This window comes from Daphnia magna, linkage group LG8 (assembly GCF_020631705.1).
Source record: "Daphnia magna isolate NIES linkage group LG8, ASM2063170v1.1, whole genome shotgun sequence".
In the NCBI taxonomy this organism is placed as follows: Eukaryota; Metazoa; Arthropoda; class Branchiopoda; order Diplostraca; family Daphniidae; genus Daphnia; species Daphnia magna.
This window is the reverse complement of record NC_059189.1, coordinates 1212838-1236561: the sequence shown is the minus strand read 5'-3', so window position 1 is coordinate 1236561 and position 23724 is coordinate 1212838. Positions and strand designations below refer to the sequence as shown.

The window sequence follows — 23724 nt, the reverse complement described above, 5'->3', positions numbered from 1 at the left end:
CAAAGAACAATCACAATCGACGAGACGAAAACAAGCGAAAGAAGTTTGAAAACGTCTTTTTATCTTTCAAAAATAAAAGCGGCTATATCTTAATTTAACTATAACATCTGCTAAACTACTCGTTATGTCTGTAATTGATTGGGTTCGAGCCACTTTCAAAATGTGACGATACAATCGCATGCGCTAATCAGCTACACAGCAGTTTGCGCAAAACAAGCGTTGATTGCATTTACCTGAAAACGCGGCAACCGTAGCAAACACCTCATCTTGTTTAAGAAATAAACATCTTGCAGCGGTGAGTACCATTTTTCGCACTCTTTTTCCTTGTTTGCTTATCTACATAAATCGCCCTTGCGTGCTGATAGACGAGAGTGTCGGTTCCCTCTCAAAGCTAAACGCGGGCCGTAACCAAAGAAGAGTCCATTATGCATAGCGATGCCTAACAGTAAATCAGCTGAACGTGTTGGTAGAAAGCTGATTACGAATTAAGATTACCCGTATTGCGGCAACGATACAATAACAAGAGGCAGCTGTATACAACAACAAAAAAATTGACCCTGATCATAACAGAGATTTAAATGTAGTAAAAAGAAAGAAGGCCAGTAGGTCACCAAAAATTGTAACTGTATCACATGTCTTGTTAGACAGCAAGTGTCAATTAGGCTGCGATGCCTCGTAAATGAGTCTATACGGTTGTACTATTACAAGCAAATGATACGTAGAATTCCGCTAGTCTATATAGGGGATGATGACTTTATGAATGAACCAACTCTCAGCGAATTCACCTTACGTGGAAATCATAAGTATAGCAGATGGATGGGAATGTTTATTTGAAAAAGAAAAAAAAACAACTGTAGAAAACAAAAAAGCAGAGGTTGAAGGTGAACGTCGGCACCCCTTACAATTCAACATGTTACATTCGGTCTCTTGTCCTCTTTTCTGACTATAGACAAGGCTAGATTTCTCTTCATTAGTCTCTTCATTTGAGTCATCAAAAGGATGTCAAAAGAGCAATCAAACGATTCCCTTTTCTGAATTTCCCAGACCACCCTACACGACCTTGTCCCATGCTAGACGCACACAGAAATCTGATTGTCAAAGACACCGACAACGTAACCACCTCGTTATTGTCTATGTAAATTGTGCTTACCTCAAGTTTCACATGGTTCAAGTACGTCACACACTCGGGTCTTTTACAACTGGATTGAACAAGGTGATGACTTGTTTTCACTGAAAAATAGGGCAGTCGGCCATTGTTCTACTTTTTATTTTGATTCCATTTCGGTAACTTTAAACACAGCAATTTAAATGACGCCACAGATGAATATGAACTTGATTAAAGTGGCCGAACCAGCAAACAAAATCTAGACTGTTTCGGTATGTCACTATAGTCGTCTGCTGTCCATTGCTTCCGGATCGAAATCGGAGGAGAAGTAAAGAAAATGGATGTCACGTGTCTCTTTTTTCTATGCAAGAAAAAAACTCGCCCTCTCCTTTTTTTTTCTTTAATTTTCTTTTTCATTTCTTTGCTAAAATTAATTGGGAAAGGTAAAGGGGACGGTAAAAAAAACAAACAAAAGTAACAATCCGATTCCAACTGATGGGGGAAGGGAGACTATAATTTACCTGTCGAGTTGACATCCGACCAGATCCACCACTCCTTCGCTTTGACCATCGTTTTGGTTTCAGGTCGTTGTATTTGTTTTTAATTTTGTAATTTCCAGTTTTCGTTTCAAAAGTCAACTGACCTCACTTTCTAAACAACTGTTCACGTAACTACAAAGACTAGTCTACAAATATCTAAAGAAAAAGCGTCTTGTGACCCCATTTTCCAACATAATTTCACGTAAACATTCACTGACAAAGCATCGACCGTTAAAGAAAACTCTTGTACGTCCCTTTAATCATTTAACATTTACGGTTATCGGTAGCAAACAAATACAAAAATTTTGAAAAAAACAAACAAAAAAAAAAACATTTGATGGCAAGCCATTACGCTTCGGTGAGCACAAACTTCCGGCTAGACTGCCCCCAAAATTGGCTGGACCGATCGAGACGGACCTTCTCAATTTACAACGCGCACGCGTGGATCTATGGCTTCGCATTTTTTTTTTTAAAGAAAAATTCGTTATATCCTATACTATACCGACGATCTTTAAATAGTATACTAAACAAGCTTCTTTTAACGATAAAAAAAAAAATGCATAAAATAAGGGAAGGTAAAGCATTGTCCAGCCAAACGCCCACGTAGGGTATAGTAAACAGGAAGAAAACGATGGGGGATCAGATGTCATCACCTTAAGAAACACGAAATTGTTGCAGTTTGGTTGCCACTCTATCGGATCTTCACGGTCATCTGTATCTCTATTCACCATCTGCTGTTTGCCCATCAATTTATTGTCCGGTCATTCAGATCAACCCCTTATTTTAAATTCAAGTTCTCATTTGAGTCCTTTCGTTCCGAATTTCCTTATGTGTGCTAGACTTAGCGTCGGTTGCGAACATTGTAAAATAAATGCAAAATTAAATATCAAATAAAAATTAAAATTTTGCATTAACTTTTGTCTATTCAATTTCTTGATAGTTGTGGCAATTCGATTATGTAATCCAAGAATATGCGCAGCAGCAATGTTGCTGGGACGTAGCAACACAGGTAGCCAATCCAGGTGGTCCTTACGGTGGCGCTCGTCAAGTGTCGCATCTTTAAAGTGGAACACAATACGCACTGTTAAAAAAAAAGAGAAGCAAAAAATCGATACGTAATACTTCGATAAACACCCATTCCTCCATAACAGCAGCTCAGTTCTAATAAAACCTCCATCCCTCTATGTAGCCTGAAGAAGGACACACAGCTTTGAACATTGGCTTCTGTATAGAATCTAATTCTTGCCTACCCTCCTGCTCATCATCTGACTGACGGTTTCTTTTAGCGTATCTCTTTCTAAACTTGGCTTTCTTAAATCGTTGCCATCTATCAGCTTTCCAGAGTGTTAAACGGCAGCCATGCTGGCCATTGAAATCGACACGAGCCACTATAACCTGATCAGCATCCTTTTCAATTGCTGTGCACCTGTTTGCTGTCGGACGTTGCTTTCTTGATTAAAATGACCAAAGGTGGGAGGTCAAGGAAGGAAGTCCAGTTGACTGATGTTTGCTGTGACAAGGATAGCATCCGCATTGTGAATCAAAGATGCCTATCAAGCTTCGTATTCTACTTGTTTTTTTAAACGTGATCTTGCGTCTTGCCAACTCCTTTTTTCCCCCCTACATTTTCCTTTTTTCCTTATCTATAGACTCGTTCGTTGTTGACCCTTTAAATCTTTCTAGGACTGGTTCTTTAAAACCTGTTATTGGAACCCCTAGCGCGTTAGGTACGACACACAACTCACCCGGAATACATCTCCGTCCTTTCACGGATTGTAAAGATGTCTTAAGATTACTGTCTCCTGTTTATTCCACATCCTCTTCTAACTATCCGTCCTGGTAAGATAAATACCTTAATGCAGCGTACCACACAAATTAAAACCTTTCGCTACTGGATCTATCCTATCTATTGTGGAATCTAAATTGATTGAAGAATATAAACGTGTTAGTCAGTGGAACATAAACATGAAGGTCGTTCCTATTCGTCTCCAATCGCATCGCTGTCTCTAGTAAAAATCTATCGCGCCCATCAACACAATCTCTCAATTTAATCGATTGACGCCCAAAAACAAAGGAACTCTATATCTGATCAAAACTATTGAAACAAAATACAATTAAATTTGTCTCAATTTTACTATGCCGCGATAAGGCCTTCTAGCGGTCAGTCACTGCGTACCTCACGTTCAACAACCACCAAAACTACCCTTGTAAATGCAGCACGATTGTAAAAACGCAACAGATTGTTGCGTACAATGCGACATGGCCAGTCTGTGTTAGGCTAGCACTCGTGCGCTGGCCAACTGCTGAAGGCTATTTTACTTTCGTTTCAACTGACCAGTACTGCAACGTCTAACGCTTTTGTTTTTCTGTTTTTTTTCAAGTTCAGTTAGAACAATAATAAAAAAGCAGACAGGAAACTGGAATTGTGAGCGCGCTTTACGACGCGCGTGTAAACGGCAGGTGCTGGCCTCAGCTTTGGAAATGGACAGTCACTGAGTGGCCCCCGTCTTCCAACGGACAGAGCGTTTTCCTTTGACATTTTCAATGGAAATTCATGGCATACGTGTCTCCAAAAAAATCACATAAAATGAAGGGTCGATGGAAAGCCAAAACGACAGCACGCGACGCTTTCTTTCCAGATGATAAGCGGATAGCAGACAAGACGCAATTGCACACATCTATGGAGGGTATAAAAAAACCTTACCTGCGCTTCGTATAGCTACTGGAAGAAGAACAAAAAAAATCAAACTCTCTTCCGAAACGTAGCCTAGAGGCAGCAGATGGTCAGAACAGCATGGAACAAGGGAAGTGAAATCCGCTACGTTCTGCTTTTAGCAACTGCACATTGCATAGATTCGTTCAAGTTCACTGTCTAACGAACCGTATCGAAATTTCACTACGGTGCAAGATGAATTCTTCATAAAATTGTTCTTCAACCTGAGAGCCTTCCGCATTTCGTTTAATTGAATTCTAGATTTCACTAAGTCGGTATGAGCTTCGAGAACCCGGAAATCCATCAAGTTAAAAATAAAAGGAGAATGATTTACAGAAAACGGCAGCTACGGGAGCAAATGCCACGTTTGAAAATCAAGTTCAGTCCATCAATCGATTTTTATTGTTCCTGGACACGCCCCTCCAACGATTACCTACGAGCCGGCACAGAACGTAACCACCGTGCAAGGCTATTGAATTTCCGTGTTTACGATTGATTGGCTCGTAAGTAAGAAGGAATCACATCGTAAAAAATGAAGAAACAAAGGAAACAATACCTGAAAGGTAACAAAGGCTAACTTCAATTCGCCTACGGGTTTCATCCATCGATTTCCAACCAATGCACAGCGGCTCACTCGACACCTTAACACGCGCTGTGCAAGTCACTGAGCTGTCAATAGAAACCTTTGAATTAAATTGGATTTGATTTGAATTGTTTTTTGTTACCTTGTCCAAAATTTCATGCATCGTCTCCTGTTCGGATTAGATTACAGCGACAGGTTAGACACCGTGTTGGATTGAAGATAATCCCCAAAATGCGTAACAAACCAAAAGGGTCTGCAATTTGGACAGCCTACGGACACCGAACGGAACTGCTGCGAAATTGAATTAAAAACCCAAACCATTTCCTCTTGCTTTCCTACTTTATGCAAAGGACGGTTTTTCAACATCCTCTTTCGGTGCGTTTCAGGTAGGTCAGGTGAAAATTGCTATTTTGAACCCCCAAAATTTTATTGCGCTTTTATTTCAACAAACGACGAAAAGGTGAATTAATGAGTGCTATCTATCTCATAATATTTAAATAGTAATATATCTGTAATAATATTTAACTTCTCGGTTCAACTCTGAACAAAAATTCCAGTCATGTGTTTATCCAATCTCCTTGGTCACCAACTGTTTACGAAGGTACTAGAAACTGTTTTGGTTTCTACAAAAATCGAGCCTCTTTTACGAATCATTTAAAAAAACATCATTGAAAAGTAAATTACCGGCCATGGTTGATCGAGCAAGCTCGTACTAGAAGTTGATGATGGACGGGCTCTTTCAGAACGAACAGACGACGGCTGAGCGCGGCTGGATGTCGGCGGAAGACGACCAGCTGGAGGAGCACGGTTTGTCGTAGGTGATCGATTAACAGGAGAACGATTCGATGGAGGACGATTGGATGAGGGTCTGTTATTTGAAGGAGAACGGCCAGTTGAAGGAGCCCGACTGGCTGCAGGTGAACGGTTACTTGAAGGGGCGCTGGTAGGCGAAGATCCGGCAAGAGCTGGAGGAATGCTAAATCCATTAACAGGAACTTAAAAAGTAAATAACAATGAAGTTAATTATAAATGAGCCAAATTTATGAATTGAATTTACTTTTAGGACTGGTTTCGGCAACTACGGTCGTTGCCGTTTCCGTTTCCGGTGCTGTTTTCGTTGCGTTTTCGGTGGTGGCAGTGTCAACGCTTCGTTTCGATCCGGCAGTGCCGTCAGCACCTCCATCAGTTGATGCTTCAGCTGCGCCAGTTGCGCTTGCAGCAGCTTCACCTCCACTGGCTTCCGCACCAGATACGGATGCATCAGCTGTCGCCACCGCCGCACTTCTCGTTTCTACGCCTCCATCGGATTCGGCAACCACAGCCGTTGCATCGGCTGCGGCAACACTCGCACCACTGTCGCCGCTCGTGATGGCTTCACTTGTCACGATGGCCGATGCGATGGTACCGGATGCTTCTCCTACGGATGCACTACCTGTTCCCTCTGCAATGGCTAAAGGTGCCGCTATCACAGCAGATACGGTGGAAGCTTTTGCTCCGCCACTTTGGTATCCACCTAAATGATTTACATGTTAATAATCCACACACATTAAAAAAAGCGTTTAAAAGATTGGAAGAAAATCAATTGTTCGAGACTTACCACCTCCACCACCTCCTCCGCCGCTATTACTATTGTCTTCATCACTTGAATCAGATCCTTGTCCACCTCCACCTCCACCTCCACCTCCACCACCTCCTCCACTTTTATATCCGCTTGAGTATCCTCCTCCGCCACCATGTCCGCTTGAGTATCCTCCTCCGCCATGTCCGCTTGAGTATCCTCCTCCGCCATGTCCGCTACTATATCCACCGCCAGAACTGTAACTCGACTTAACGGGAACTGTAAGCGTGTGTCCGTTTAAAAAGAATCGACATTTTTAAAGAGGAAAACAGCAAATCAATTTGTTTTGGCTTTATGTTACCTATATGTCCTTTTACTTTCTTGGCTTTGACTTTCACGTAACCTGAATATTTTATCAAAACACAAGTTAATTTACAATAACAATATTCAACGGATTGCTCGCTCAAAATCTTCGTAGGCACAGAACTTTCGTTTCACAAGAAGAGCTAATGAATCAGCCTTTGATTACGGAAGTTACTTACCACCGCTATGACCACCACCACCGTATCCACCGCCGCCACCGTATCCGCTATTGTAATCGTCGTAATCGTGGCCATGTCCTAAAGACAATCATTTTGAAAGAGAAGCCAAAAGACATCAGCACCAAAAACTCAACATCAAATCAAACTGAAATTTCTTTGCTTTTAAACATATTTCGAAATGATTTTACATACCCTTTCCTTTGCCATGTCCCTTTCCTTTCCCCTTATGTACCAAGACGACTTGATATCCTGATCCAATCCAAATAGAAACAATTTAAGGATGTCGTTCGTAAATCACGAAAGAAGTTACCTCCTCCGCCGTAACTGCTACCCTTGTCATTGTATCCACCACCTCCGTAACTGCTTCCGCCGTAACCACCGCCTCCGTAGCTGCTATGACCGTCGTAACCGTAGCTGGTACTGATTCCTTTACCTTTGCCTTTGCCTTTACTTTTCACAACCACTTCGTAGTCGTCGTGACCACCGTAGCTGCTACCGTAGTTGCTGGGGCCGTCATAACCGTAACTGGTACGAATGCCTTTGCCCTTTCCTTTCTCTTTTCCTTTACTTTTAACTACGACATGATAATCGTCGTGTCCACCGTAACTGCTGCCGTAGCTGCTACCTCCACCATAACTGCTACCGTAGCTGCTATCATCGTAACCACCTCCGTAACCACTTTCTTGAACGTAAACATGTTTTTTGCCTTTGGTTTCAGCAACCGCCAAATCTCCTTTAACGGGCTCTAGAGCGCAGACCACAGTCATCAGAATCGCAACGATCCACAAGACCTAATTGAAAATGAAAACGTAACTACAAAAGTGAAATAATAATAATCACAAGGACTTGATCGATTTACTTTAGAAACAGCCATCGTGGGCTATGTGAAATATGGCGAAAGCTGCTAGTTTGATCACTGTTAATTTATTAATATCCAAAAGAGCAAAGAGTTGGGGACGATGTGACCATCCAACCTAACCTAAAGTCCCTTTTATAACCCATTACACGAAATGGAACGCCCTTTACTCCCCATAAACAGCGTTGACGTGAAGGAAAATGCAATTGACAGTTGAACGTATGCTCAAGTCACGAAAGCTGTAGAAATGAAAGCTGTCAGAAAACCTAACACAAACTAGATGGAAGAAAGTGAAAATAAAAACCTGTTTGAAATATATATTTTTTATCCTACCATAAGGTATTTTATCACCGTGTGGCATTGATTCGCGTTAACAGATTGTCGTGCAAAGCAATGTTTCTTCAGATACTTTTCTCCTGTTAACGACAGTTAGATTACCTAGAATTATAGAATGAAACTTTTAGTCTCGATAGTTTTCTAAAATAAAAAATGTCAAATACATTTTTTACCTTGTTGTAAACTTGATTAACTCGTTTGATTTCTCCAAAGAATGGCGCAGAATTTGGCCATTAACTTTCACGTTTAGTTAATCAGGAACGTGATTTTCTGAAATTATCCATTGCTGCGTATTCCGATTAATCCAGTAACCTATAGACAGCCTCAAGTGTGCACCAAACATCATATTCAAGCGAACGACACATGCCAATAATTAGAAGCAATTCAAAGTTTGAATTTGTGGTGTCATAAAGGAAACCGACAGAAAACAAGGGCACAAGTATCTGAACTTAAAATCGAAAACTTGTTACCTGTATATGCTTCTGTCCTTGATAGAACGGCCATAAATACCAGTGATTAGATGTATTAAACAGCCTTTTTTTTTCGGTTTGTTGCCCTGATTCTCTAAAGAAAAAACCTTCATTTTACTTTGCTGAACTCTAAAATTAAAACTTGGGGTTCCCAAAAACTGCACCCCCCCTCTCCCACCTAGCAACCAGAGGGTGTACACCCCCTGTAACAAGGAATTACACTCACCTGTACGTTACACTCGTTGCTATTCTTCCTTCTTCAAAACTGTAAGCAGCACCCAATCCGGTGGAACACCCTATACCAGCCATTTAAATGTCCCTTTTCGAGTAATGTCGGTTTTACCTTCTCCACGTTACGTTTTCTTTAAGCGATGCACTAGAGAACAGAAAGAACAATCAGTTAAATGTGATCAACAAGAATGATTGACATTCAAACAGAATATTTGGCTCAGCATATAAGGATGTCCACCAAAGTGTAGTACAATTTCAGTTGGAAACAGCGGATTTACACGTAGTCTGGGACTTTCTAATGGGAAGTCAGATTTCGATTATTCAACAACAAGATTTTTCCAGTGAACAATGCAAACAAGGCCAGTTTAAAAGGAAAAGTTAATTTGTTTTAAACAAAAGAGGCACCTGATGGGGAAGGATAAACGTCTAGACCGGATATCAATTACGTGCTGACTGTTCACTTTCTTTTTGCATGTTTTCGATTTCAATTGAAAAGCAACTGGATTTAACCCTAGAAGATTAAACCAAAGGACAATAAACCAGAATCTCGTATTACAAACAACATGACTTACCTAGAATTATTCTTCGTTGCATCACAGGTTTAAGCATTCAGCTGCAAACCAACGTAAAGAACTTAACGTTTGAATTTTCTCCTATCAAAACAGGATTTTTAAATGTGCTGCATTGATGCTAAATCCCAGCAAGTTATTTTTGAATTCTCGTGTTGTGATTGAGATTCATGGGACTTCTAGTAACAAAAAGTAAACAACAGAAGACGAAAGCACATCAATCAAAATTAACAATTGAAATTGTGTGGAAAACAGCGCAGCCTTCAAAGTATCTCTCACTTTTGCCGTTTACGATAACTTATTCTGAATGAAAAATTTAAGCGAAATGCATTGCTCACAGCCTACCGTATGTTATCGGGATTATTCAGAGTTGAATAACACAATTGAGAACAGCCTTTTCATTGCCGTTTCACAAGCCATGGACTTGGCGTGCTTTGCATATACACCTGGAAGCCCCACGTAAGCCTAGAAACGTTATTGAGATTGCAGAGCGAACAAGTTTTAGCTTCTAGCGTTTGCATTATTAGGTGTTAACATATCATATTTTCATCATGAATTTGAAACGTGATGAAAGCTAGCGAAGCGATCGGTTCTTTTCTTTATAAAAGCAAATCAGATTTTATAATTTTTTTTTTTACTGCGCATAAAAATCAAATCAAATCTGTTCTACATAGTTTAAAATGCTACCCCTTGTATGTCTCAAATTTCTACGTAGTATTTACCTGGTGTCTTTTTTTGTTCCAGTGGCAATTAAGGATTTATCGATAAGAGGGCCCAGGGCTTCTTCCGTAATCTGCCATCAGAGAACTGCAAAAAAAACAAAAAAACATTAGGGTTTTTTAAAGAAAGGCGATAGTGAAGAAGAACATAATTTGAGCTTTATACCAGCTGATAATAAGCTATCGCATCTGTTTAGCATCACCTCATCAACACCGTTGACCACCGCTTAGAATCCTTGGGGTAAAGTCTAATGTTACACGATCCACACTAAATGGACGTGAACCCAAGTATCACGTTGGTGAGGGTCTGTTGAATACTGTCCCAAGGATTTAAAGGGAGATTGAACGAGATAGAAGACGAACCATTACAAAGATTACGATACTGAAATTGGTGAGGTGGTAAGCGAACATCACCAACAATAAGACGCTCTTTATTTACCTGAAAACCCCAGGTGGTCTGAGTCTTAAAAAACAAATTCTGATCGTTGAAAAAATAGATTTTCTCTTCATTTTTCTTTTTTTTTATACTCATCAACAGTTTCCCATAGATGATGAACCTCAATCAGAAACGGTGCAAGTCATCACATTTATTTCTCGTGTTCCAGGAAGTTGTAAATGGCTCGCGTACGAGCCCGTAAAGAGTTATAACACTTTGCAAAAGGGTTTCCACCAGAAAAACAAAACACAATTCAGTTTGCCTCTTTCCTTCTTTGGCCTCTTAAATTTCTCCTCAACGAGCGCGATGGATTTATTAGTACGCCGGAACCCCCTGCTCATTCACTCCGCTCAATGAATCGAAAAAGCCCTCTTGCCATACATCTTCATGGCAACTTTGACTTCATTCTTCTCAAACGTTTGGTATAAAAAAATTCGAAAGAAAAATAAATGAAAACCTTCGTCGTAAATAAAAACCGGCCAATGTTGAGAAAACTTTCTTGCCTTTTTCCTTTGGAAAGGTTCAACTCGTTCAGGAAATGAAGTTGAAGAAAGATGGACTTGCTGTTTAACTTGTGGGTGGTATATGTGCTTGGCTATCCGTTTTTTTTTACAGTCGGGAAAAGATGGGCGATTCGCAAAGATCGATGGGGTTGGAAAGAAGAAAAGGGGGAAGGCCCACAGATCCCACGTTTGCACTATAGTCAAAGAGCTTTCCTGCCTGTCCAAATATAGACCTTTCATGCGAAATCACAATGAGTAAAAAAAAATAGGTGTTCACTCGTGTAAATAGTGTGCGCACCGGTGTAAAAATAAAGGGGGGGGGGGTTCTATTGTCAAGGTGTGGAGTACTTTTGAAAGGACAAAAAAATGTAGAGCACTATTCTTTTTTTTTTTTTTTTTTGAGTGAAGAAAAGGGGTGATACATTTCGCACACGTGTGTTTCTCCCTATTCATTAGAGGCCGATCCGGCCGGGATGGGGTCCTGAGCAAGTGATTGTGCATTTTGGGGCCATATCCACACACACGAAAATTTTGGTACTGTTTATTTGGTTTTGCGATTAGCAGATTAGCGGCTTGTTGAAATAATGAAAGAGAACACAACAACAGGCTGCGGTTAGTGTGTTTAACAATTCTATTTGGGTAAAGCTTGTGTGGTCTGTTTGCCTTTCTGATTTGCTTTATGCCATTTGAAATGAAATTGCAATAAAACTCGACCCTTAAACACGCGATAGCTGACCGCTCCGTTATACGTCGAGATAATGGGGGTCCTTTAGGCTTACCCTTTATAATGGTAGTATCGTACTCACAAAATTGCTCGCGGGACGCGTGTTGGTAGTACCTGGCGTTCAACTCGCCGCCGGGAGGCTCGTGTCGCATAAACGCTGTTCCATATCGTGACCGAGGTTAAGTGGACCTAATATTAAATTGAAACTGCGGTCACAACCCATAGACATTGTGGTTTTAATTTCAGAAAAGTTTTCAACAATATAAACTGAAGCGCTTGATAACATTTTGCGGTCAGTAAATGATTATGTACGTGGGTAAATCACCAAGCGTATTCAACGGGATTTCTGTCTACTTGGCTAAACAAGAAAATTAGTTTTAATAAAGAAGGGCAAGAACGGTTGTAATGAGTTCGACTCATTAGTACCTTTTTATCGAGCTATTAACGTAGCGAAGGTACAAGGCGTTTAGAAAGGGGTGTGCTTTACGGTTTTGGCGGTTGATTTTAGTTTTGAAAAGTTTCCTATTTTTTATGATTAAAAAGAAAAACTGGGGTCACACACGTGTTGGGCCTAACCTACATTACACACGATTTTGGGGTTACATAACCGTAGACGAATCACACAAAGAGTAGTGCTTCATAACATGAAGGATTGTAACTTAATTGAAAATGGCCCCTCAAAAATAAAGATGACCAGCTGGAACGACGATAACACATCAACAGCAGGGGTTAAGAAAAAGCACCAAAAGAAGATGCTCATCACGAACACGCAAATTAAATATGCATAGAGCCGTTATTGCTGTGTGTACGTCAACAGGTGAACGAAAAGTACAGAGGGCCCATCAGACCATATGAAACGTAAACAACAGCTCCGGGCTGAATTGAACTCTTTGATTAACATCTGTGGCGGCTCGTGTTCAATGCTGTTTCTCAACTACTTATATTTATCATGCAAGACGAATAATAGCATCAATTACCCGTTGAATCCTAGAATTTTTTTTTTCAACGGTGGCGCCATTTTCGTTGGCGAGCGCAGACGTTCCAAAATGAACAATTACATCGGCGGTTCACTGAAACTGCACTTTCGTGCGGGCCCTTTGGCCAATCATCGCCAGTTGCTCCTATGATTATTTTAACATCTTCATCTCGAATAGAATTTAAAAAGAAAAACGGTAGCACCCCGGCCAGAGCCCAGTGGATCGAGAAAGTCAGCACTACAATGGGCAACGATATTTGCATATTACCTGTTCTCCATCGCCTTCCTAACCGCCAATGCCCTCCCTTCTCCGCAAAATTCATTTTCTCTCCTTCCATCTTTCAAACGAAAATTGCAATCGCCCATAAAGTGATAGCGCGTGTCGATTCGGCACATATAATTGGCACTTGCAAACAAACTCAGCCTTTGTTTTCGCTTGTTTCACTCAACCGACAAACGCTGCGTGTGGTCTGCCTCGAGGAAATGGTTCAATTCAACCATTTCCCACTGGCTAGAAAGCAATATCACTGATAGTAGTATAAGCATAGGTCCATTGCAACAATTCTATAAACGTTTGGGATTGCACCCCTCTTAATTTTTACAATTGCAACGTTTTCACGTAGTGTCAGAAGCTGTTAAATCTGTAATTGAGCGTGGAGAATGCTTACTAGTAACTAATGATTCAACCTTTCCTATTTTTATTTTTCAATTTAACTCTTGGTAATCACTATTAAAGTGGGTGTTTCATGATGTCTAACTAAATCCATTACAGCTCTTTCGGCACTTTGTGTAAAAGACAGTTGAAATCAAGTGAGAAAAAGGTTTTTTAAAAAAAGGAGTAGTCTCCAACAAAAGATGATTTCTTTCTTTCTCAAACAGCGATTTACCTTATAGCATTTATCATGGCAGTAGATAGAAAAAGGGTAACAAGAAGTTGGGCAATGGACTGGATAATTAAACGGAGCGGTGTCTCTTCATCGCTGTTTCGAAAAAAAGAAAAGAGGTGCATCGCCTTAGGTATTAGATAGTAGCTAATGCAGTTTCGTTTATATGGTCTTTTCCATTTAAGGTATATCATCTGATTAATGAGATGACCGTAGCAGGTGTCCCCCTCAATTTTAGTTATAGGGGGGGCCTGTGAGGTAAGTTGAGGGTATATGCCTACACATCATGTTACAAGAGAATGGGTTGAAAAGACTTAGGGACTTGGCATTTATTAAATAGTAGCCTTTACACACGGGGGTGCCGACTAATTGGAGAACGAAATTCCTTTATGACCCCGACGAACAAAGTTTTTATTAGAACATCAGTTCCTGCCTTCTATTCAATTGTTAACGTACATAAGCCCAACGCACTTGCTCTCTACTTTTCTATTTTTTATGAAATTGATAATTCGTCCTTTTGAATGCATTCGTATATAACAAAGAGGATGCCTTTAACTATAGCGGTTGCATCAAGTCCCTTTCCTCATCACGCAGAGACATGCGAAAGAGCGTTAACAGATGGTTTGGTCAATGCAGACAAGGAAGAAGAGATTCAAAAATAACTTCCAGAACAAGAAGTTTTAGTTTTTTTTTCCTCATATTTAAAGATTACAGTATGATATCATCTACCATGTTACGATTGCATGTGTTAAAGCTAGTTGAACGAATGATGTAGAAAAAACTGAAAAGAATACATAATTTTGAGGAGAGAACACGATGAGATCCAGATGAGATCTCGCTTTGTTACATGAACGTTAGACGAATCTTTCTTTATTTACACAATAGTGACGAGCATAGGCCTTGGCACTATTTCACTTGTAATAAAACAGTAGCATATTCTTTCAGTTTTCTATACTTTTCGGAGGGTAAATTCATCAACATGCATCATACAAATGACCGAGACGCTACTTCACTTTTTTGGGGGAGGTTGCGTGTCTCTAAAATCTCACAATAACAACAAGTAAATAAAGTAAAAACGAAATACAAGTTTGATGATGAATCTTTCATCCCATGCTGTGTTTCTCTTATTCTCTCGTCTTCGAGTGCATCCTCCCTTATTTTTTAAGTTCTTCTCCCGCCTTACATTTCTATGATAGATGTTGAACTGAATGTCCCCGCTGGGCTGTTGGTCATCCAGGTAAAATAACAACAGAAACAAAAGAAAAAAAATCTTGGAAGTTGAGAAAAGTCTCGTAAAATGCTGACAAGTTTCAATTGGATGGATTGAACGTTACGGATGAGTGACAAGTCCCTCCATTTTAGGTACTGAGCAATCAGAAGAAGAAGTCCATAGTACAATGCGACATAAAACGTAAAAAAAAGGCTAAACGTAGCAAACAAACAACCTGCAAACTAAAGCCAATGTTTGTATACCTGTACTACACCCCCACCCTAAAAGTGCTGGATAACGACAAGTGTCCACTCTCCACTCGTGCCTCTTCTTGTTTACTCAACGAATTGTCAAGTGGCCACGTGAACTGGATCGGGCAATTGAGAAAACGAGGGGTGACGACCCTCTTACAAATTTTCAGCCATTTCGGTGGCTGGGAAAAGAAAATAAGAAAGGATATAAAATAAGAGGGAAAGTATCAACACATTTTGGAATGTAGACTGGATACGATGGACATATGAGAAGAAAAATGGTTTGGTTTCATAGACTTAGCTTCGCATGTCACTGAAGATGCGGCTCATTCGACTCGACAGTTTTTGTAGTGCCCTCTCTTTCTTACCCCGATGCAAACTGGGTGAATTATTTTAAAAAAAAAAAGGACTTTGAAAATCATAAACAAAAGAAACGAGAAAGACGCTAGAGGCTAATATCGTATTCTGTTAGTGCAAGGATCGAATTACCGTTTCGTTTATGTTTAACTTTGTGTTTGAGCTTGGCATCCCTGAATTCGATGTTTGATAGCTATCCTACACGCTCCATCGAGCAGGACATGATTTGTAACTACGCAACCGTGTCATGATAGCCAATCCCTATCGATATCTTGTTGGTCCGAGCATAAACTCCCATCTGAAATTCTTGAGAAAAACGAATGTTGTGGATCTCACTTGGAATTTCACACTTAAACTTGCTCTTGAAATGTTTGAAATTCTGGAACACAACGTCATGAACGTAGTTGAAAAGATTTGATGTGACGTAATAAAAAGCAGAACTAAACATGTTTGAAAATGTTACGATACCCTTTCGTCTAGTCAATCTGGCGATAAAAAATCTTCAATTTGACCCTCCCTAAATGCTAAATCGGGCGTGGCTACTTGGTTACTTCTTTCGGAAAAAAAAAAGAAATCTATGTAATGGCATATCGTCCGCATGACGCTGACAAGTGTTGATTACAATTTTCATTGTGGGGCGTGGGTTAACGGACTTTAGTTGCAATTTAAACAAGCACTCCTTTTTTTAAAAACACAGCAATAGAAAATTCAATCCTTTTTTTCAGATATAACCAGTAGCCCACAAAGTGTGAGCTAAACCGAGGTGACAACGCACAGAGAAAATCATAGAGGTGGCAAAGAATTCAGAAGAAAATTTAAAAAAATTTAAAGAGAACCTGAGAATAAATGGCTGTCATCCAGTTTTCCACGCTGGGCACGAACTTGTAGCCGGACCACCGGAATTGATGCAGATACTCTTCCACGCGACACTCTAGGATCCTTCCAGGGGGCGTTTTCTTCTCCTGGGGGCCTTCCATTTCGTCTAACCCTTTCCATCTCACGGTTGATTACGTTGAAGTCTAACCGTTCTCCTACCACAAGAATTCAGTTGGAATGTGTTACGTAATGCTCAAATAGTTTTGAAGAGCGTTCAAGGCACATTACGTCGAAACATGAGAACTAGCACTAATAGAATTGGCACAAAGAAACCGCAAAAATGACAAGCAAATTGCAAGGGACAAACGACGACTGACAACTTTCTCGCCTTACTAAGAACAAGGAAATCTAAGAACAAAAGACTTACAAGGACAATTAGCGAAAGAGCGCGACACGAGCCAAGCTGAGTTGCCAAAGCAACCATAAGTTAAAAAAAAAATGTATCAACGATATTATTATTCGCCCCCTACCCTCTCTATTTGGCAAATATTAAAAAAAAAAGAAAAAAAGAAACTGGGTTAGGTATGCAAAGACTGCTCCGGGTGTTGAATCCATAGGAAACCGTAGAAATACACATTTGCATTGTGAAGCAAGTTCTTGTTGTTTGATTTTTTCCGATCGGAATCTTTTTCAAACTTTCCATTTTCGAAAGGTTCTTTTTGGGAAGTTATGGAAAGTTTTTTATTATTATTTTTTTTTTTTCCAAAAACAGATCCGTCACGTTCTTTTCAGTTTACTTGTCAATGCCGAGCCAAGTTAATTGCAGGTTCTAAAAAAAAAATCGCGCGGCTACCGTTGGCAATGGTTTCTTCTTCACATTGTGTACGTAACAATTGATACACCGCATTGTACAGCCACTGTACATGTAAAATCCAGCAAGGGCAGTATCAAATCTAGCTTGAGGGCCTTACCAGTGGGTTTGAATAATAAACACTTGGCTCCCATTATATGCTAATAAGATGGACTCTATCTCCTCCTTACAAGACACTATGGAAGAACAAGGTCGGCAAGGTGAACAATGACCAGGTGGAGTGATAACAATACCACCACCATCAAAAGATAAAAAAAGTGTGCTAGTGATCCGCTTCGTTGCGTGCATCAAGTTTAAACAACATCCCATATATGCATTATCTCAGGTAGATACACTTGTACTTTATCCGATGGAATATCATTTCGAATGGAAGACCTTTTTGCATTCGGGCGGGTCGATGGATTGAATATCTAATTTGTATCGATTTCCTTCGCCATCAAATTGAGTGTGGAAGTTATATCGTCTAACATTGCGTGGAACATTGGAAGAGGAAGACACCAGAGGGCAAAAAGAAGCCCAACACACGCGAATAGCGTATTATCGTTGTTCGTGAGTTCAGGTGATTTTCATTTTCTTGTGATTTTGAAATTGGTACAATTCATTGTATTACTAGTGTACCACTTGCGCAAAGTGTAGGTCATTTTCTATCGATGATGATTACGCATTGTGTAAATAGTTTATCGTAGCTGGCATTTTTGTTTCCTTTCAATGTTAGAGTAAAGCTGAAAGGAAAAGTGAATTTATAGTTTAAGACTTTTGATCGATAAAGAAGAGTCCTTGTTAAAGAGTGACAGTAAATTTTATCTCTTTTACTTATACAATTAAAAGGGAAAGCTTATCTTTTACGAGACCACCCCTATTGTTGTAATTGAAGCACAGGCTCTTTGTTACAAGTAATGATTGTCCTACGTTAAATTTCTGAATAGCCACCTGTGTTTTGTCAAATGATGCCGCCCTAGAATTTTTTAGTTCTTTTCGTCTTGAATCTCAACTTAGTTTTTAAGCTTCATGAATCTCCTTACCTCCCATTTTTCTTTTTATTACCCGAATTTAATTGCATATTATGGGGTACTCACCTCAGCTACAAAACAAGCCGGAACCCACCCTTGTGTCCACAGCGGCTGCCGCAATAAAAACGCCTCTTCGGCCTGTTTATTTGCTAATTTCACTTTTCATTTTTCTAGTTAAACTTTTTTTTTTTCTTCAAGTCGATCTCGTAAAAGTGGGAGCTGATTCTCTTGAAGGAGTCACAGCCCAACACAATACACACTACACCAAATAAGGACGGGGCAGAGCAACGTCATTAAACTCGGGCAACAACGGCATTAAAAACAGACTTTAATGGGTCATCATTTCTGGGGATAATTTTTCCTTTTAATCTTCTAGATTTCTGGACTCCTATTGTTGTTTTTGTTGTTGTACGAATTCAATCGACAAGTTCTTTTGTTTCGAGATTCGTTCCGCTTTACCGGTGCCCCAACCTCGTAGCTTTTTCTTAGAAGGCGAAAGGTTCTTTTTTGTCCACATTACTCGTACGAATATGGAGATCCACAATGCCTTGATATTAACTTGAAAGATATATTTAGAGCGCAGGGGCTATTCATCGTAGGAAGCGCAATCTTTTAATGACGGCCATTACGTACCATCTTAAGCTGCTGGGTTATCGTGCTGTACTCTACGACAAATTGTGTTGTATACCTTGCAAATTTGCCTTTTTCGAAGGATCATCGTCTTTTGTTCTATCAGACAGAAGAATGGCCCTTTTTAGTTTGAAAAATTTAATATGACAGTTGAAGGCCTTCCACTGCCACTGAAAACGATCATCGGACGTTCTGGTATAATATAACCTACCAACTTTAAAAAAAAAAACACTATGGGGTATGTAGAAAAAGAAGAGCTCACTAGTGGTGGGCTAGGGCTATTGCAGAAGGTCAGACTAAAGTACAGAATACAGTTTACGTTTAATGGAATAACACTAATCCATACGCCATGGACAATCCCATACAGACGAGACGTCCATTTTCATCAACAGTCAAAACATAACGGTTCTAGTTCCGGAACTTTAAACCTATTCAACAAGGTTGGGAGAATAAAGAAGACTTGCACATGGGGATTACTGACGAAGGAACGGACAGGTTAAGAGGAACGTAAAAAATAAAAAAAATAACACAACCGGAAACTGGATGGGAGTCAAGGTGGGCTGAATTGTCTGTGTCAAATCATCCGGTTGAAGAGTCAATCAGTAGCTCCAGTAGCGCGTATGTAGATCAAAGATGGGCCCCCAAACACTAGTGAAATGATTTTCAAAGTTTAAATAGAGAATGGGTGGGTTGATGATTTGTCTTTTGTTTCTCAAACTCTTTAAGCGGCTTATCAGTTGAATGTCTAGGGCGCGCCGGTGGTTGGCTCTCATTGAATAGAATCGGAAGAAGAATGAGACCATTTGCGATCCATTCACTACCGGAAAGTCAAGTGTCTCTTTTATCTCAAAGGTGTTCTGGTGTTCACCCATCGACAATGGCCGACCTTTTCGTGCTGAATGCCATTTCTTTCCCTACGCACCTCCGACTCTATCCTCCCCCTACAGACGGGGTCTGTATATCCTCTGTTGTTCCCAATATGCACAAGCTCTTAACTTATTCTTTTCTTCTTGCGGCGAGACAAGTCAGCAGCACTGGCGCAGATAATTCCATCAGCAATTATCCACTTAGAAAAGAGCGAGAAGAAAAGGAGAGGCTAACCCGGAGCACCGACACGGCAGTCATGTTCTCTTCTTTCCTATACTTCTATTAGGTGAAACTCGGGCTTTCCCTTGATAAGAGAAGGGAATAGAATTGGTGGTCGGTGGGGTGGCAGTGTGTTCCAGTCGCACACCCCGACCTTCCACCTGGCATGTGCCACTGTGGTTGTCTAGTTTGAGCACACGTGTACCCTAGTCTGTTGTGGATTTTTACACAACTGGGGGGCTTTCTCTCTATCGAAATATTCGCGTTTATGAAAATTGGGGAAGTATAAGATAGACCCATCTTACGATGAGGGCGGGGATTGTTTTACCTTTCAATAAGCTTCCATCTTTTCTGAAATGATTTAACTGAGATGTGGATGGTAAGAAGCAATCTAGACCATCCCATCTGTTCGGCATAAACGGCACAAACAAGTTCAGTGGGACTTTTGGCCTAGTTTCAGGCAATGTTTTGTTGTATAAAGGACAAGCAGTCCAACACTATAGTAAGCCAAGTACTTTAACTTACCTTAGTCCATGTTAAATGTATAATGCCACGGTATCACCGGTGATGCATTATCCAATTAAGTTGGGAAAGGTGCAAGTTCATATCTCATATTCAGTAAATGAAAAAGAAAGAAAAATGGGAAAAGGAAACACGAATAGAGTTGTGCCTACTGTTATTCATTCCGGATGAATAGGGTGAATCAGCTTCTAACGGTGGTCACGATTATGAAAAGGATTAATCAAAGTTACAGTGGCATTGACGATCTAATCAAACAACTCGAGTGTTATCCCACACGTATGTAAATCTAAAACAAAAAATGGCTTTTTCCGGTGGAACCATCTGACGTAATGTATCAATGACAAGCTTACGGTGTTGTATGCAACGGACGACTTCATCAACACTACATCCAACTAAAATTCAACCCTAAAAAACATATAGGCCTCCAACGAACCTGTGGTCTGCGGTTGGAGGGGAGAGTGTCACCTTGCTGCTGGACAATCAACTATTAAACACTTGTTATTAAAATGGAAAATTATGTTGTTGTTGTTGTTCAAAAGTTCCTGGTAAGACAGCCATTGCTATCGTCAGCAAGACAAAGAAAAGAAAGCCATTTTTAAATCAGATGAAGAGAAATACCTGAACGCAGCTATAAACAAGTTAGATTTAAACAAACGGCCGCTCTTGTGTAAAACGAGATGTCTGACCAAGGTCGTATATACACGATTCTCTTTTTCTTTTTAAATTTAATTTCAAACGAGCAATGGCAAGTTACAACTGAGTGCCCCCCTTTCAGTGTTTCAGAAATCTTTGTTTTGTGTATCGTCCGCAGAGATGAAGCTAATCATATAGTTTCGTATTCTTTTCCAGACGAAATGCGATCGGATTACATTCGGGTGGACAAGAAAGTCGAGACCTTGTTTTCCCCAACAAAAATGACTCGTTTCATTCGTTCCATTTCGCTTCAGCATTTCTTTTCATTCGAGTGTACGTGATATCGCCGTTTCGAGTTACTATACATTTTTGTTTTTGAATAATTAATAAGACGAAATGTGGCTTACCTTCTTCTCGTTTGAATTTCGAAAAATCTTCATTGATTTCGAGCCTCTTGGTCATCGACTGAAGTGGATCGGATCCTCCTCCCTCTTGTGGTTGGGGGTACCTGTTCTTACTGTTCCAGTCGTTGGTGGCAGACTCTCTAATAGCCGGGCACAGACGAGGCAGGTCCCATTGAACATTTTAAGGTTTCCTTTTGAACGAACAGAGCAATTAGGTGTGACAACAACTACTGGTCAGACTACAAAGACCAAGGAGATATCCCATTCAAGGAAAATGGTAGCCTGTTTATCTATGCAAATTCCAGGGTAAGAAATAATACACTCAAGTGAAGCTATTGATGGGCACTGATTTACGAGTTCCATTGGTCGGCTCAATGTCGCCTCTGCATTTTCCGATAATGATATTCCTCCCATTGAGGACGGTTTTCTTTTACCCAGTTCGATAAATACTGAGGTGAGACCATAGGTGAGCTGTTGGAAAATTGGTTGGGCAACCAAGAACAAGGTATCGGCTCCCACTTCTGTGTGAGGTCCTCCTTCTTTTATTATTCAGATTTTTCCTTTTTAAACATCGTTCGGCTTGTCTTGGCTATTCAGTCTGAAGTTCTCAACTTTGCATTGAGACATTCAAATGCAAATGAGCAGGTGCTTCAACCGCTTGTTCCGCCGAATAAATTTGCGGGTGTTCATTGCCCTTCCTCGCGTTTTGGTCACAATAACAACCGAAAATCCGTTAAGAATAAACCTCCCCCCCCCCAAAAAGAAAATTCAAATGCATAGTAGTTGTTGTTGATGTTTGCCCAGATATTGTGCAATAACGCGCCGTTGGGGACCTTATACGGACAAGGTGCATTTCTCGAACCGGGCATAAAGGCACGGACGAAAAAAGACTGGCCAAAAATCTTGTCTCACAGTGGGGAATGTCTGAAACAAAAGAAGTCATTGACACATCAGTATAGGGAAAAGAGTAGGGGAGAGAAAAGGGGGGGGGGAATATAAGGCGGGGTTTTCATGCTCACCTTGATCCCAGGTATGGGTCAAAGACACACACACACAAAGTAATATACTAAAAACCGATAATTGTTTTGCCTTCGTCTCATTTGTTTAATGACCCGCACTGCCGAATGAACCTTTTCTTTTCAGCGTAGCTACGTCGTTGTGTGGCGGTTTAAGGATCAAGGTGTGTGGGCTTTCGCGTCGTGTGTTTCGCTTTGAGGTTACCGTTTTTTTTTTTTTTTTTTTATTTTCTGTAAAATTTGTTGAAATTATTCGTGTTTCCTATTTCGGATGCCGTTTATCCCTTTTTTGGACAAAATTGATGTATCAACCTCACATAGTTGCGCGTTCACTTCGGTCGTGCATGAGGCCCTTCCGGAATCTTTTAACGACCCGCCTTTACTTCTCAAGGGTTTGTTGGCTATTTTTAATTACATCGTTTTTGCGTATTTTTTTATTTAAGGTTGGCTTAAACGCAGAGTAGTTTAACTGACGTATCAAACCGCTGCAAACAGCAGGCAATTTATTGAATCAAAGTTATTTTTTTAAATCGATGCTGGAGGATGAGGGGAAAAGGACTTTTAAAATCATAAATTTTCCGATCAAGTTTAATCAAAGCCAAACTATAAAAAATTCTCTTTTTCACTGGGTCAACAAGATCCAGTTGCTAAAAGAAAAACGCAAGTCTTACGCCTCTTATTAACTCAAAAATTAATAACCGTGTGTTACTTGCTGGACACTTGTTGTGATGTGTGTTAATAATACCACATGCCTTTTGATTTATGATTTTAGACGAGAAAAAAGCCTGAAAAAAAAAAAAAAAAATGCGCACCGCTTTGAATTGTTTGTAGATTGCATGCGAACATGCCATCAGCCTCTTCCGTGCTGGCTTTATTTACAAGCCTAAAAAAAACAACATACAAACACACACCGCATAGGTGGCTGTGGTAATCAAACCGATTCGGCTTCAATCACCTTCTTGCACTGTGTAATTTCACAGAGAAACCGCATCACGGAGAACTGAGCAATCGAGTCTTCTCGGTTAATTAGTTGACAAGGGTTTCCACTAACCGGAGGAAGTAAAGGATGGAAGAGTTGAAGCGTAAGGCGATTGTGTACGGTATAAATACACAAACGATAGCGAACAATCACTTTGCCTTTTGGGGTCGCTGGCGCCGTGTGACTTTTCTTGTA

At 40.3% G+C, this 23724-nt stretch overlaps 1 protein-coding gene and 2 long non-coding RNA genes across 10 annotated transcripts; 1 reads left to right on the top strand and 2 right to left on the bottom strand.

Moving 5' to 3' along the window:
- Positions 1-1251: 1251 nt before the first annotated feature.
- LOC123475616 lies at positions 1252-2804 on the bottom strand. The gene is made up of 2 exons (XR_006650987.1): positions 1627-2804; positions 1252-1529 (listed from the first exon to the last, which is right to left on the bottom strand). It is a non-coding gene; the product is annotated as an uncharacterized LOC123475616 (long non-coding RNA).
- An 11-nt stretch (positions 2805-2815) lies between these two features.
- On the top strand, positions 2816-3604 carry LOC123475617. The gene is made up of 2 exons (XR_006650988.1): positions 2816-2919; positions 2979-3604. It is a non-coding gene; the product is annotated as an uncharacterized LOC123475617 (long non-coding RNA).
- Positions 3605-5348: 1744 nt separating this feature from the next.
- On the bottom strand, positions 5349-16760 carry LOC116929846 (glycine-rich cell wall structural protein 1.8). 8 transcript variants are annotated; one of them, XM_045178565.1, is made up of 18 exons: positions 16399-16760; positions 11967-12073; positions 10225-10309; positions 9506-9967; positions 9339-9444; positions 8929-9228; positions 8703-8796; positions 8406-8544; positions 8230-8334; positions 7900-8172; positions 7351-7831; positions 7233-7289; positions 7041-7118; positions 6860-6901; positions 6538-6777; positions 5998-6453; positions 5625-5935; positions 5349-5563 (listed from the first exon to the last, which is right to left on the bottom strand). In XM_045178565.1, the coding sequence occupies exons 10-18, from the start codon at positions 7912-7914 to the stop codon at positions 5534-5536; spliced, it is 1710 nt and encodes a 569-aa protein (XP_045034500.1). In that variant the 5' UTR covers positions 7915-8172; positions 8230-8334; positions 8406-8544; positions 8703-8796; positions 8929-9228; positions 9339-9444; positions 9506-9967; positions 10225-10309; positions 11967-12073; positions 16399-16760; the 3' UTR covers positions 5349-5533. The 8 variants fall into 8 exon arrangements, with proteins under 8 accessions (XP_045034500.1, XP_045034506.1, XP_045034503.1 ...); XM_045178571.1 differs by lacking the exon at positions 11967-12073 and having other exon boundaries at positions 8929-9078; positions 9139-9228; XM_045178568.1 differs by lacking the exon at positions 11967-12073 and having other exon boundaries at positions 9506-9681; positions 9841-9967.
- Positions 16761-23724: the final 6964 nt, after the last annotated feature.

Excerpts from the sequence above, each read along its gene's own strand:
- LOC116929846 (XM_045178565.1), bottom strand. Across the intron at positions 7,290-7,350 it reads TAGCAGTTACGGCGGAGGAG|GATATCAAGTCGTCTTGGTA; the intron begins GTAACTTCTTTC and ends GGATTGGATCAG. Across the intron at positions 6,778-6,859 it reads GAAAGTAAAAGGACATATAG|TTCCCGTTAAGTCGAGTTAC; the intron begins GTAACATAAAGC and ends ACACGCTTACAG.